General features: G+C 40.2%; 1 protein-coding gene across 3 annotated transcripts in view; it reads left to right on the top strand.

Annotated features, from left to right (window-relative positions):
* Positions 1-13,141, top strand: part of LOC129822717 (cadherin-7-like) — a 159,881-nt gene that overhangs the window by 124,940 nt on the left and 21,800 nt on the right. For 2 of the 3 annotated variants that reach the window (XM_055881043.1, XM_055881042.1), the window contains exons 10-11: positions 1,687-1,804; positions 2,741-2,992. In XM_055881043.1, the coding sequence (XP_055737018.1) occupies positions 1,687-1,804; positions 2,741-2,992 (370 nt within the window). Of the gene's footprint in view, positions 1-1,686; positions 1,805-2,740; positions 2,993-10,207; positions 10,843-13,141 lie in introns of those variants that run through there. The other variant, XM_055881045.1, reaches the window with a different exon arrangement.

Below are 13,141 nucleotides of genomic sequence, written 5' to 3'. Positions count from 1 at the left end.
AAGGACAACCATCTCTACAGCACCATCAATCAGGCTTTTATGGTAGAGTGGCGAGATGGAAGCAAATCCACAGTAAAAGGCACATGACAGCCAGCTTGGAGTTTGCCAAAAGGCACCTAAAGGACTCAGACCATGAGAAACAAGATTATCTTGTCTGATGAAACCAAGATTGAACTCTTTGGCCTGAATGCCAAGCGTCACGTCTGGAGGAAACCTGGCACCATCCCCACGTTGAAGCATGGTGTTGGCATCCTTATGCTTTGAGGATGTTTTTCAGCGGCAGGGACTGGGAGACTAATCAGGATCGAGGGAAATATGAACAGAGCAGAGTACAGAGAGAGATCCTTGATGAAAACCTGCTCCAGACTGGGGCTCAGGACCTCAGACTGGGGCAAAGGTTCCCCTTCCAATAGGACAAGCAAACAGCCAAGACAACGCAGGAGTGGCTTCGGGACAAGTCTCTGATTGTCCTTGAGTGGCCTAGTCACAACTTGAACTCGATCTAACATCTCTGGAGATACCTGAAAATAGCTGTGCAGCGACGCTCCCCATCCAATCTGACAGAGCTTGAGAGGATCTGCAGAGAAGAATGAGAGAAACTTCCGAAATACAATTGCTCCAATCTTGTAGCGTCATACCCAAAAAGACCCAATGCTGTAATTGCTGCCAAAGGTGTGTCACGACTTCTGCCGAAGTCGTTGCCTCTCCTTGTTCGGGCGGTGTTCGGCGGTCGACGTCACCGGTCTTCTAGCCATCATCGATCCATTTTTCATTTTCCATTGCTTTTGTCTTGTCTTCCCACACACCTGTTTTCAATCCCATCCATTACCTCTTGTGTATTTAACCCTCTGTTTCCCCTCATGTCTTTGTCAGGGATTGTTTCATGTCAACTGTTGTTTATTTGGTGTATAGGTGCGCGACGGGTCCTCGTACCCATGTTTATTTTATGTATGTACATTTTCGTGTTTGGAGCATTGTTAAGTGGACATTTATTAAAAGTCTCCATTTACACTCAGTTTAACTCTCCTGCGCCTGACTTCCCTGCCACCTATACACACGGCTCTGACAAGGTGCTTTAACAAAGTACTGATTAAAAGGTCTGAATACTTATGTAAATGTGATATTTCAGTTATTTATTATTAATACATTTGCAAACATTTCTAAAAACCTGTTTTTGCTTTGTCATTATGGGTTATTGTATGTAGATTGATGAGGGGAAAAAAACAATTTAATCCATACCTATAATGTTTCAGAGAGAATCTCATCCCTATAAGGCTGCAGTAGGCTTCTCTTGCCAAATAAGCATTTACTGCAAGTGTTAAGTGATGTAAAATCATAGCCAACGTTATAAAATAAATATTTCCTATGAATCAAAATCTGCTTTATTTGCATCATTTTAGTTACACTATTGCATTGGCCTTGTGTTAAGCGAGATTTATGCTAGTTTGTAAACTAATCTTAACCTGTGAACGCAATTTGCACCATGTTGAACCAGCACAGTTAATTCGTATGGAGATGCCAGACTAAAACAAAGAAACTACAGATATGGATTTATGACCTTTTAGTGGCAGCAATTAGGCAATTGTATCAATCAAACTGTCAATCAACCGATCAGCTTCACAATTTGGTTGCGTCATTAGAGGTTCAGACAGTCATAGTGGTTGTGTGTGGTCATGTGTTCCACAGGTCATCCAGACGATCAGCGCCGTGGACAAGGATGAGCCTCTCAGTGGTCATCGCTTCTACTTTGCCCTACCTGCGTCTGTGGCTAGCAACAGCAACTTCACTCTCCGAGACAACAGAGGTAGGTGTCTCGTCCTCGTCAACAGAGAAGAATGTGAGGAACATTTTTAATGTAAGGGATCAGGGTTTGTAAGGTATGTAAGATCAGGGTCAACTATGGCCAAGTATGGATTGAGAAGTGTTCTTTGTAAATATTGGATTTTCAAACATTAGACATTTCAAAACCTTTTTGATTGAAAGTAGCTGCTGAAATAAACTTTCCGAGGATGCTTCTGATGGCTTATTCATGTTTCTTTCACCTTTAAATCCATTCAGTGGATAAGAATATCTATGAATGTTAATTGCAGGTTTAGAAGTGTGGAGGCAAAAACAAGTTTTGAAATGTAAAGACACAATTTGAAAGTATAATTTAATCACTAACTGTATCATGCCCATTTGCACAAAATATTTTTCTCCTATGTACATTTTTTCTGGTCTGAACTACCCTGACATTATGCCTCTGAGCCTTCTCTTCTATTCCTCAGTTGTTACTATTCATTTGTCACTGCCCAATTGAAAAAATACTATTGTGTGTATATATACTATCGTAGGAATACTATAGTATACTGTAGTATTTACAGTTTACTGTAGTACAAATACTGGTAAAAAAAAGCGTACTATATACTGTAGTAATTGCTCTAGTGTTTTTGCTGACTAGTATACTGTAGTATTTACTGTTGTGTTTTTGCGGACTGTAGTACAAAGCATAAAAAACAAAGCAAAAACAAAGCATAAAAACAAAACAGTATAAAGTTGTCTCTGCAGCTATAGTATACTGTATGTGATTTGTGAGATAAAGAAATCTTCTGTATTAAAGTTTTTTTTTAAATTAGAGATGATATCAATCATTCTAGGGTTGATCCACAGTCTGCAGGCTCATCACAGACTATGCAGATTTGATCTCTAAATACTCTTCTCCTTCTTCCTGACTGATCATATTCATGACCCTCCCTTCCAGACAACACGGCGTCTATCGTAACGAAACGTGGAGGGTTTCGAAGACAGAAGCAGATGCTGTACCGACTGCCCGTGTTGATTGTCGACAGTGGAAGCCCCGCCCTCAGTAGCACCAACACCTTATCAGTGAACGTGTGTGACTGTGACTCGGACGGTGTGGCCCAATCGTGTGGAGCCATGTCATACACACTTCCTGCCGGCCTCAGTACAGGGGCCCTGTTCTCCATTCTGGGATGCATCATTACACTGCTGGGTATTTTTTATTTAACCTTTATTTAACTAGGCAAGTCAGTTCAGAACAAATTCTTATTTACAATGATGGCCTAACAGAAGGCAAAAGGCCTTCTGTGGGGACGGGGGCTGGGATTAAAAATAAAATAAAAATATAGGACAAAACACACATCACGACAAGAGAGACACCACAACACTAGAGAGACATAAGAAAACACATGAAAACACAGGATGGTAGCAACACAACATGACAACAACATGGCAGCAGCACAACATGGAAGCAGTACAAAACATGGTACAAACATTATTGAGCACAGACAACAGCACAAAGGGCAAGAAGGTAGAGACAACACTACATCACGTGAAGCAGACACAGCTGTCAGTAAGAGTGTCCATGATTGAGTCTTTGAATGAAAAGATGGAGATAAAACAGTCCAGTTTGATTGTTTTTTGCAGCTCCTTCCAGTCACTTGCTGCAGTGAACTAAAAAAAGGAGCGACCCAGGGATGTGTGTGCTTTGGGGACCTTCAACAGAATGTGGCTGGCAGAACGGGTGTTGTATGTGCAGGATGAGGGCTGCAGTAGATATCTCAGAGGGGGGAGTGAGGCCTAAGAAGGTTTTAAAAAGAATAATCAACCAGTGGATCTTGCGACGGAATTACAGAGATGACCAGTTTACAGAGTAGTAGAGAGTGTAGTGATGTGTCCTGTAAGGAGCGTTGGTGGAAAATCTGATGGCCGAATGGTAAAGCACATCTAGCTTCTCAAGAGGACCCTTACCTGCAGATCTATAAATTGTCTCCGTAATCTAGCATGGGTAGGATGGTCATCTGAATCAGGGTTAGTTTGGCAGCTGTGGTGAAAGAGGAGGGATTACGATAGAGGAAACCATGTCTAGATTTAACCTTAGCCTGCAGATTTGCTATGTGCTGAGAGAAGGACAGTGTACCGTCTAGCCATACTTCCAAGTACTTCTATGAGGTGAGTACCTCAAGCTCTAAACCATCAGAGCTGGTAATCACACCGGGGCATTCTTCTTACCAAACAACATGTCCTTTTGTTTTGGATGTGTTCTGAACAAGGTTAAGGGCAGCGATAGCTTGTTGGACACTAAGAAATCTTTGTTGTAGAGCTGAGTATAAGCTGAGCATAGGACTGTTTCATCTGCATGTAAATGGTTGAGTGAGCTTCCTACTGCTTGAGCTGTGTTGTTGATGTAAATTGAGAAGAGCGTGGGGCCTAGGATCGAGCTTTGGGGTACTCCCTTGGAGACAGGCAATGGCTGAGACATCAGATGTTCTGACTTTATACACTGCACTCCTTGAGAGAGATAGTTAGCAAACCAGGCTAAAGACCCCTCAGGGACACCAATACACCAATAGGGACACCAATACTCCTTAGCCGTGGGGTATTGTGTGTAGATTAAGGAATTAAAAAAATATATTGAATCCATTTTAGAATAAGGCTGTAACGTAACAAAATATGGAAAAAGTCAAGGGGTCTGAATATTTTCCAAATGCAATGAATGAGTGTATCCAGCAAACAAGGGATGTCCTGAGGACATTCTGCGACGTTCCCATCAGGTCGTTTAAGGGTTTCAGCGTGACATTATCCCACTGACATTCTGAGAACATTCTAAGAATGTTGCGTGATGGTCCCAAGTGAACGTTCTCTGGGGGGACCTTTGTCTAGTTCCCCGTAAATTCCCAGGACATCACTGAGGACCATGTCAGGACCTTTTTAGGACATTCTCAGGACTTTCCTTTCACTAGTCCTTTGGACATTGCATGATGATTCCAAGGCAACGTTCTCTGGGGGACCTTTTTATAGTTCCTGGTTTGACCTGTGGACATCTTTAGGACGCTCTTGGGACGTTGTGTCATGGTGACCTGAACATTCTTGGGATATGTGTCATGGTCCCTTGGAGGTTTTGTCTAGATACCGGTTTGTCCCGGGGACATCCCAGAGGACCTTTTTTAGCATGTTCTTGGGACATTTCGTCATGGTCACCTAGAAGTTTTGTCTAGTTCCTGGATAGTCCCGTGGACATTTTAAGGACTTTCTTGTGACATTGTGTCATGGTCCCCTGAATGTTCTTTGGACTTTTTGTCATAGTCCACTCAAGGTTTTTGTCATGTAATGGTCCCAGGTGTTCCAAACCATTATAAGTAAATACATTAAATGGTAAGGGGGTTTTAAGGCAAGTTGTATCCTTTTCAGCTAAAATAGTGTACACGTCGTTAATCATTGACAATATGATTACATTTGACATCATCGCTACTGACTTTTCTATATGACCCCACCTGGGATTTGAACTCAACAACTTCTGGATTTGGGGATATGCTATCTTCTGCTGCGCCACAATATCAGAAGTCCCCTGCACATTTATTACCTACAATACATCTCTGATCTTAGCAAAAGAGAGTCATCTGCAATGCTATTTTAGTTATCAGTTAATCTGACCATTCTCTAATTTATTTAATTTACTAATTTCAGCAATTTGCATTTGGGTTTTCAGTATAGTTGTCTAATATTGGTGGGTCATATTATTCTGTTTTAACATTACTCCTGAATCACCACAATAAATGTAATAGTTTTTCTTCAGTGTATTTTTAACAGAGCTGAGATTGATTTTGAAGTGGAAAGTGTTGAAATAGGCCTACATGTGAAATCAGTCATTGAGTATGTTTACATTCACAGTAATAATTAGATATTAAACTGATAATGGCAGTAGGCAGATTATGCAAAACTATTCTAAACACCTTACTCCGCTTATCTTAATTGGCGTCTGTTCAAAATCAATGTAAGCGTAGGCCAATTTTAAATACCTGGTTTTCTAAGAAATCTTTCAAATTATCATGACACCGCTGGAATGCCGATTATTTGATCTGCACATTTGCTAGCACCAGCCGAGCAAGCCTCCCTCTTTAGCTTGAGTGAAGTGAAATCGGAGCAACTGAATGTATGCGTCATAGAAGTAGTTTTCACAGAATCAAATACGCTTCCCAAAAATAACATGGCCGCTGTGGTAAAACATTTATTTTGATTGCCGATTTTCTGCATATATCAGAGTGCCATTAGGTAGCCTAATTTCAGATGTGTAAACAGGATTATTAGGAAAATCGTTGTTCTTGCAAAGCATGTAAACGTTTTAATTCAATTATTATATTAAGCTGACTATCCACAATAATTACATTATTGTGTGCATGTAACCGTACTCATTGGTTCAGACATGGTGGTGTAGCAGGAAGAACAGAATGCTGTGAACCAAGAGGTCATGAGTTCAAATCCCAGGTGAGGACATGTTAAATAATAATGACTGTATGAATACACATACACGGTGTAGTCATGTACTGTGTATCAAATATGTATCTTGAAAACACAATGTCAAAAGCACTGTTTGTGTGTGGGTGTCCCTACCATTGCCAAAGAGCTGTGACTGGATCAGTGGTTCATGAATCAGGGCCTTGATGTACTTGGCAACAGTAACAAAGGGTGATGTGTAATGAAACTAGGGTGCGTGTACCATGGTTAGATTTTCTGTTTTTGGGGGGAGAACGTTTCTTTGCGACCACCGGGTGACGTCCCTGGGACAAAGCGGGAACTAGACAAAAACCTTGAGGGGACCATGTCTCAACATCCCAAGAAAGTCCTAAAAAACGTCTTCGGGGAAGTGCCCGGAACAAACCGGGATCTAGACAAAACCTGCAGGGAAAACCACCTGTCGACTTTAAGCAACCATTTCGTGACGTTCTGGGGACGTCCTAATGACTCATTGTTTGCAGGGTTTGAGCATGCCTTTGTGGATATAGGGAGAAGGTACAGTATGTGTAAAGGATTCTCACTTTTTGGCAGGTTGTGTCTCTCATGATGATAACACTTGTCACATTTGCTATGAGAATCCAGAGACAGGGTTTTTACACCACATCACAGCACAGCACAGTCAGAAGAATAGTATAATGCGCTGGTGAACTTAATTGAACATTGAGATGGAGTCTTAAAAGGATCGGTGTCCCGCTAGTGAAACAACTTCCAGTGAAACTGGAGGGCGCATAATTAAAACCTCTAACGAGTCACAAACCCGGATCCGGGACCCCCCCATCAAAAAAGCTGACTAGCATAGCCTAGCCTAAAGCCACAGGGATATCATATAATAAAATGTTCATGAAATCACAAGTCCAAGACACCAGATGAAAGATACACATCTTGTGAATCCAGCCATCATTTCTGATTTTTAAAATGTTTTACAGGGAAGACACAATATGTAAATCTATTAACTAACCACGATAGCAAAAGACACCACTTTTTTTACTCCACCATTTTCTTACTGCATCAGTAGCTATCACAAATTCGACCAAATAAAGATATAAATAGCCACTAACCAAGAAACACTTTCATCAGATGACAGTCTGATAACATATGCTATAATAAATATGTTTTGTTAGACAAATGTGCATATTTCAGGTATAAATCATAGTTTACCATTGCAGCCACCATCACAACTCTCACCAAAGCAACTAGAATAACGACAGCGACCATCGTGTATTACCTAATTACTCATCATAAAACATTTCTTAAAAATACACAGCGTACAGCAATTGAAAGACACAGATCTTGTGAATCCAGCCAATATTTCAGATTTTCTAAGTGTTTTACAGCGAAAACACAATATAGCGTTATATTACCTTACCACAATAGCAAACATCACAATAGCATTGATTCAAGCCAAAAACAGCGATAACGTATAAACCACCAAAATATATTAATTTTTTTACTAACCTTCTCAGAATTCTTCAGATGACAGTCCTATAACATCATATTACACAATGCATATAGAGTTTGTTCGAAAATGTGCATATTTAGCGGCACAAATCGTGGTTATACAATGAGAAAAGTAGCAAAGCTGCCCAGAAAATGTCGGGAGAAATCTTTGGAGAGGCACCTATTCTAATCAGTAACTAATCCAAAACTTGACTAAAAAATACAGGTTGGACAGCAAATGAAAGACAAATTAGTTCTTAATGCAATCGCTGTGTTACATTTTTAAAATTGACGTTACTTCAACATACAGCGTGCGTTGAAGCGAGGCTGCACTGCAATTAATGGCGGCTTATGCATTTGACATTTTTCAACAGAACAACGAATTATCAGCATAAATAGTTCTTACTTTTTGATGAACTCCCATCAGAATCTTGGGAAAGGTGTCCTTTGTCCAAAATAATCGTTGCTTGGTTGTAGAACGTCCTCTTCAACGTTGCAATTAGCAGTAAACATTAGCATGTGAGAGAGATACCCAACTCCCTAGAACGCCACGAAAAGAAATACCCGAAAATCGCAATATACTGACATAAACTGATATAATCCGGTTTAAAATAACAACATTATGATGTCTTTAAAGCCTATATCGAATAAAAACACAGCCGGAAATTTCTAAGAGCTATAACCGAAGGTTCTAGTACAATATGCCAAGGTCCTCAGTGCGTCAGAGCGAAGAGGGAAAAGACCAGACACGTCCTTGCCAAGCGATTTATAACCTTTCAGATCTACGTAGAGACTCCATTTCAAGTCTCCCTATTCGCTAACATCCAGGGTAGGCGTATGCAGTGCATCTCAACCAATAGAAGACAGGCAGATTTATAAACAGATCTCAGAGCAGCTTGCAAAATTTGGCATTCTCACATCCACATAGGAAAATTGCTCTAAGTCCAGTTCTGTTTCACTCACAGATATAATTTAAAACGGTTTTAGAAACTAGAGAGTGTTTTCTATCCAATAGTAATAATAATATGCATATTGTACGAGCAAGAATTGAGTACGAGGCAGTTTAATTTGGGAACGTCATTATTACAAAGTGCTAACAGCACCCCCTATTGACAAGAAGTTAAAATAAATTCTAATAGTTATTATGGGTTTTAAACATTTAGGTAAGTGTCTTATATCGGCTGAAAGCTTAAATTCTTGTTAATTTAACTGCACTGTCCGATTTACAGGAGCTATTACAGCAACAACTTGCCAGGCGATTGTTTGAGGATGGCGCCCCACACCAAAATATTTTTCCACTGGCACAGGTTTCATACATTCACATATTAAGATGAAATGTTCAATTACTTTTTGAAAATCTTCCTCTGATTTGTCATCCAAAGGGTCCCAGTTATAATATGTCACTACATATAAAAAATACTTTTTATATCCCAAAGAGTCAGTTTAGTTGGCGCAATCGATTTGAGTAATCCACTGCAGAGAAAGGAATCCGAAAATCTACCCCTAAACTTTGTTTCAACAAGTCAAAATACGTTTCTATTTACTCCTCAGACACCCTAAAATGTAATTAAACTATACAATTTATTTTGGAAAGAAGTATTTTCAATAGGAAACCGATTTTAGCCGTTGCACAACTTCATCATGGCATGCAAAAAAAATTGATTTCTAAGACTATGTCCTCATACAAAAACTGTTATTTCTTATTAGTTTTTGAAGTTACAAGCCTGAAACCTTGAACATAGACTGCTGACACCCTGTGGAAGCCATAGGAATCCAGGAAGCTATTTTACAATCTGACCTTTCTCTTGCATTTCTAAGAGGATGGTCTCTCTCAAAGAAAATCTGGTTGGTTTTTCTTTAGATTTTCTCCTACCATATATATTGTGTTATATTCTCCTACATTATTTTAACATTCCTACAAACTTCAAAGTGTTTTCTTTCCAATGGTACTAATTATATGCATATCCTGGCTTCAGGGCCTGAGCTACAGGCAGTTTACTCTGGGCACGTCATTCAGACGGAAAGGAGAAAAAAGGGGCCTAGCCCTACAAAGTTTTAATGGGATATACAATAGGGACAGCCAACACTCACTTACATTGTAGTTCGCAAAAGTAAACCTTTTTATTGCAAAGGAGAATACTTTTTGTAATTAATGAAAAGATGAAAAGAGCAACAGGGGAAAGAGGTAGTGGTGGAGTTCTGAACCCAGCATTGCTAATGAAAAGCAATTGCATGGCCCCAGGCCACAGGCTTAGAACTTATGGCTTCCAGTCCAAGCCTATGTCTGTTTTTGTGCGTATGCACGTATTTGTGTGCATGTACATGAGCTGATCCGTGGGTGGATGAGTCCTCATCTGCCTTCATCAGTCTGTGCTGCTTAACTTTGTCTCCTTATATTCCATTCTCTCTCTCCTCCACTTCTTCTTCTCTGCTCTCCCCTACCCCTTCTCCCTGTGTGACCCTCCTACACCCCTAGAGGAAAAAGAACGCACACCTATTTAGGCGAGGTGATGGCTAGCAGAGTGGAAAACTTGAAAATAGAGGAGAGCCGCACACTCTAAGAGCTAAGATGCAAAAATGTAATGTCCAACGTTTCGACAGGCAAGCTGTCTTCATCAGGGTATAATCACAAACACTGCAGGGTGACTCATTTATATAGTGTCGAAAGACACACACAGGTGTCTGTAATCATGGCCAAGTATGGCCTAATATCATTGGTTAATTCTCAAATATTAAAATGACATACAAATAACATACAAAAAACAAAAGGATAGCATACGATCATAGATTCAATTTAGACTACATAAGCCTACAAACAATTACAATGGCAAAGTCACAAGAATGGCTTCAGATCATAGTCTACGTTGAAGCCGAAGGTAGCAAGGGTCCCCCTCCACCCCTCCCTGCCTCCCCCTCTTGCATTAATACTCTGTGCACAACCCTTTTCTTTCTCCTCTCTGTCCTTGCTCCCAGATCTGGCGTCTCCATCAACGCATGTTTGAATCTGCGGCACTGCAATTGGGGGCGTGATTGCGAGTGATTGCATTGTTTTGGCTGAGAGGAGAGCCCAGAGGAGAAAGTCCAGGGGTGTTGCTGCTTCTGCGTCCTCAGGTGCTGTCAGCTCAGGTGTCCTCCAACCATAGTAGAATAGAACAGGACCTTGCTTTCCAAAAGAATTCGTAGCGTTATGATCATCGTTAGAACCTTCTTACGATGTATCGTTAGTATATAAGGTGTTCCCAGAGCCTACGTTAGTAATGTGGCTCTTAAAAACATTTGCACATCTACTAGTGATCCAGACCATACGTAGAGCAGTCAAAGTGTTCATTAAATGCTTTATTCACAAAAGATCTCAATTAAACATAGAATCAAGATGTTCAGGCTGTCTGACTATGACTGCCGATAACTTCAGAACAATTTATTTGAACCTTCCTCTGACACCACCAAGTATATAGGTCCTGGATGGCAGGATGCTTGGCTGTACGCAGTACCCTCTGTATCGCCTGACGGTCGGATGCCGAGCAGTTGCCATACCAGGTGGTGATGCAACCAGTCGGGATGCTCTTGATTGTGCAGCTGTATACATTTTTGAAGAACTGGGGCTCCACACCAAGTCTTTTCAGTCTCTTGCGGAGGTAAAGGCATTTTCATGCCTTCTTCATGACTTTCGTGGTGTGTATGGACCATGATGGTTTAACCTGTCTAGGATCAGCGTGGTGCTAGCGGCACACCCCCCCCCCCCCCACTGAAAAACCAGTGCCGCGAAATTCAAAAAAAATATTTTTTTAAAATATTTAACTTTCACACATTAAAGTCCAATACAGCTAATGAAAGACACAGATCTTATGAATCCAGTCAACATTTCCGATTTTTAAAATGTTTTACAGGGAAGACACAATATGTAAAGATGTACATCTATTACCTAAAAACACATTAGCATAATCCACCATCTTTTATTTGTCCACCAACACCAGTAGCCATCACCAATTCGGCTAAACTAAGATATTTATAGCCCCTAACCAACAAAAAAACTCATTAGATGACAGTCTGATAACATATTTATGGTATGGGATAGGTTTTGTTAGAAAAAAGTGCATATTTCAGGTATATGGCATAGTTTACAATTGCACCCACCATCACAAATGGACTAGAATAATTACAATGAGCAACGTGTTTACCTAACTACTAATCATCAAACATTTCGTAAAAATACACAGCATACACGAATCGAAAGACACAGATCCTGTGAATACAGACAATATTTCAGATTTTCTAAGTGTCTTACAGCGAAAACACAATAAATCGTTATATTAGCTTAGCACATAGCAATTAGCAGCCCAGCATTGATTCTAGCCAAAGTGAGCGATAAAAGTCAACATCGCCAAAAGATATTAATTTTTTCACTAACCTTCTCAGAATTCTTCCGATGACACTCCTGTAACATCACATTACAACATGCATATACAGTTTGATCGAAAATGTTTATATTTAGCCACCAAAATCATGGTTAGACAATGTGAAATGTAGACAAGCTGGTAAAGAAAACGTCCTTGCGCCACTTAGACAGTGATCTACTCTTATACATAAATACTCATAAACGTGACTAAAAAATATAGGGTGGACAGGGATTGATAGACAATTTAATTCTTAATACAATTGCGTTATTACATTTTTTAATTTATCCTTACTTTTCAATACAGTTTGCGCCAAGCGAAGCTACGTCAAAAAACATGGCGTCCTAAGCCACTAAAATGTTTCGACAGAAACACGATTTATCATAATAAAAATGTCCTACCTTGAGCTGTTCTTCCATCAGTATCTTGGGCAAAGGATCCTTTCTTGGGAGAAATCGTCTTTTGGTGGAAAGCTGTCCTCTTGCCATGTGGAAATGTCAACTACGTTCGGGATGAACTGAAAAGCGTTCCCAACTTTTCACATCGTTGCAAAAATAAATGTCCCAAAATCGCACTAAACGGATATAAATTGCTATAAAACGCTTTAAATTAACTACTTTGTGATGTTTGTAACTCCTATAACGAGTGAAAAGATGACCGGAGAAATATAACAGGCTAAACTAATGCTTGGAACAGGAGAGGGTCGGTGTCTTCCACGCGCGTTACGCAGCAAGAAAAGACTTGCTAGCTAAAGGTTTTTTTCATTTGTAGGGCCTGTGAACGAGCAATCGAGCCCGTTGGAATCGTCATCACGTAAAGGCATCCAGGGGAAGACGTAAGAAGTGTCCGTATAGTCATAGCAACGACAGTGCCCGTTTAAATGACTTCAGAAAAGTGGCCAACGTTTCTCAAATCTGACTCCATGTCAGGGAAATTGCTGTAGAATGGGCTCTGTTCCACTTAGAGACAAAATTTCAACTCCTATAGAAACTATAGACTGTTTTCTATCCAATAAT

This window comes from Salvelinus fontinalis, chromosome 25 (assembly GCF_029448725.1).
Source record: "Salvelinus fontinalis isolate EN_2023a chromosome 25, ASM2944872v1, whole genome shotgun sequence".
Classification (NCBI taxonomy): domain Eukaryota; kingdom Metazoa; phylum Chordata; class Actinopteri; order Salmoniformes; family Salmonidae; genus Salvelinus; species Salvelinus fontinalis.
Note: the sequence above shows the minus strand (reverse complement) of the source record. Positions and strands in the feature narration are given on the sequence as shown.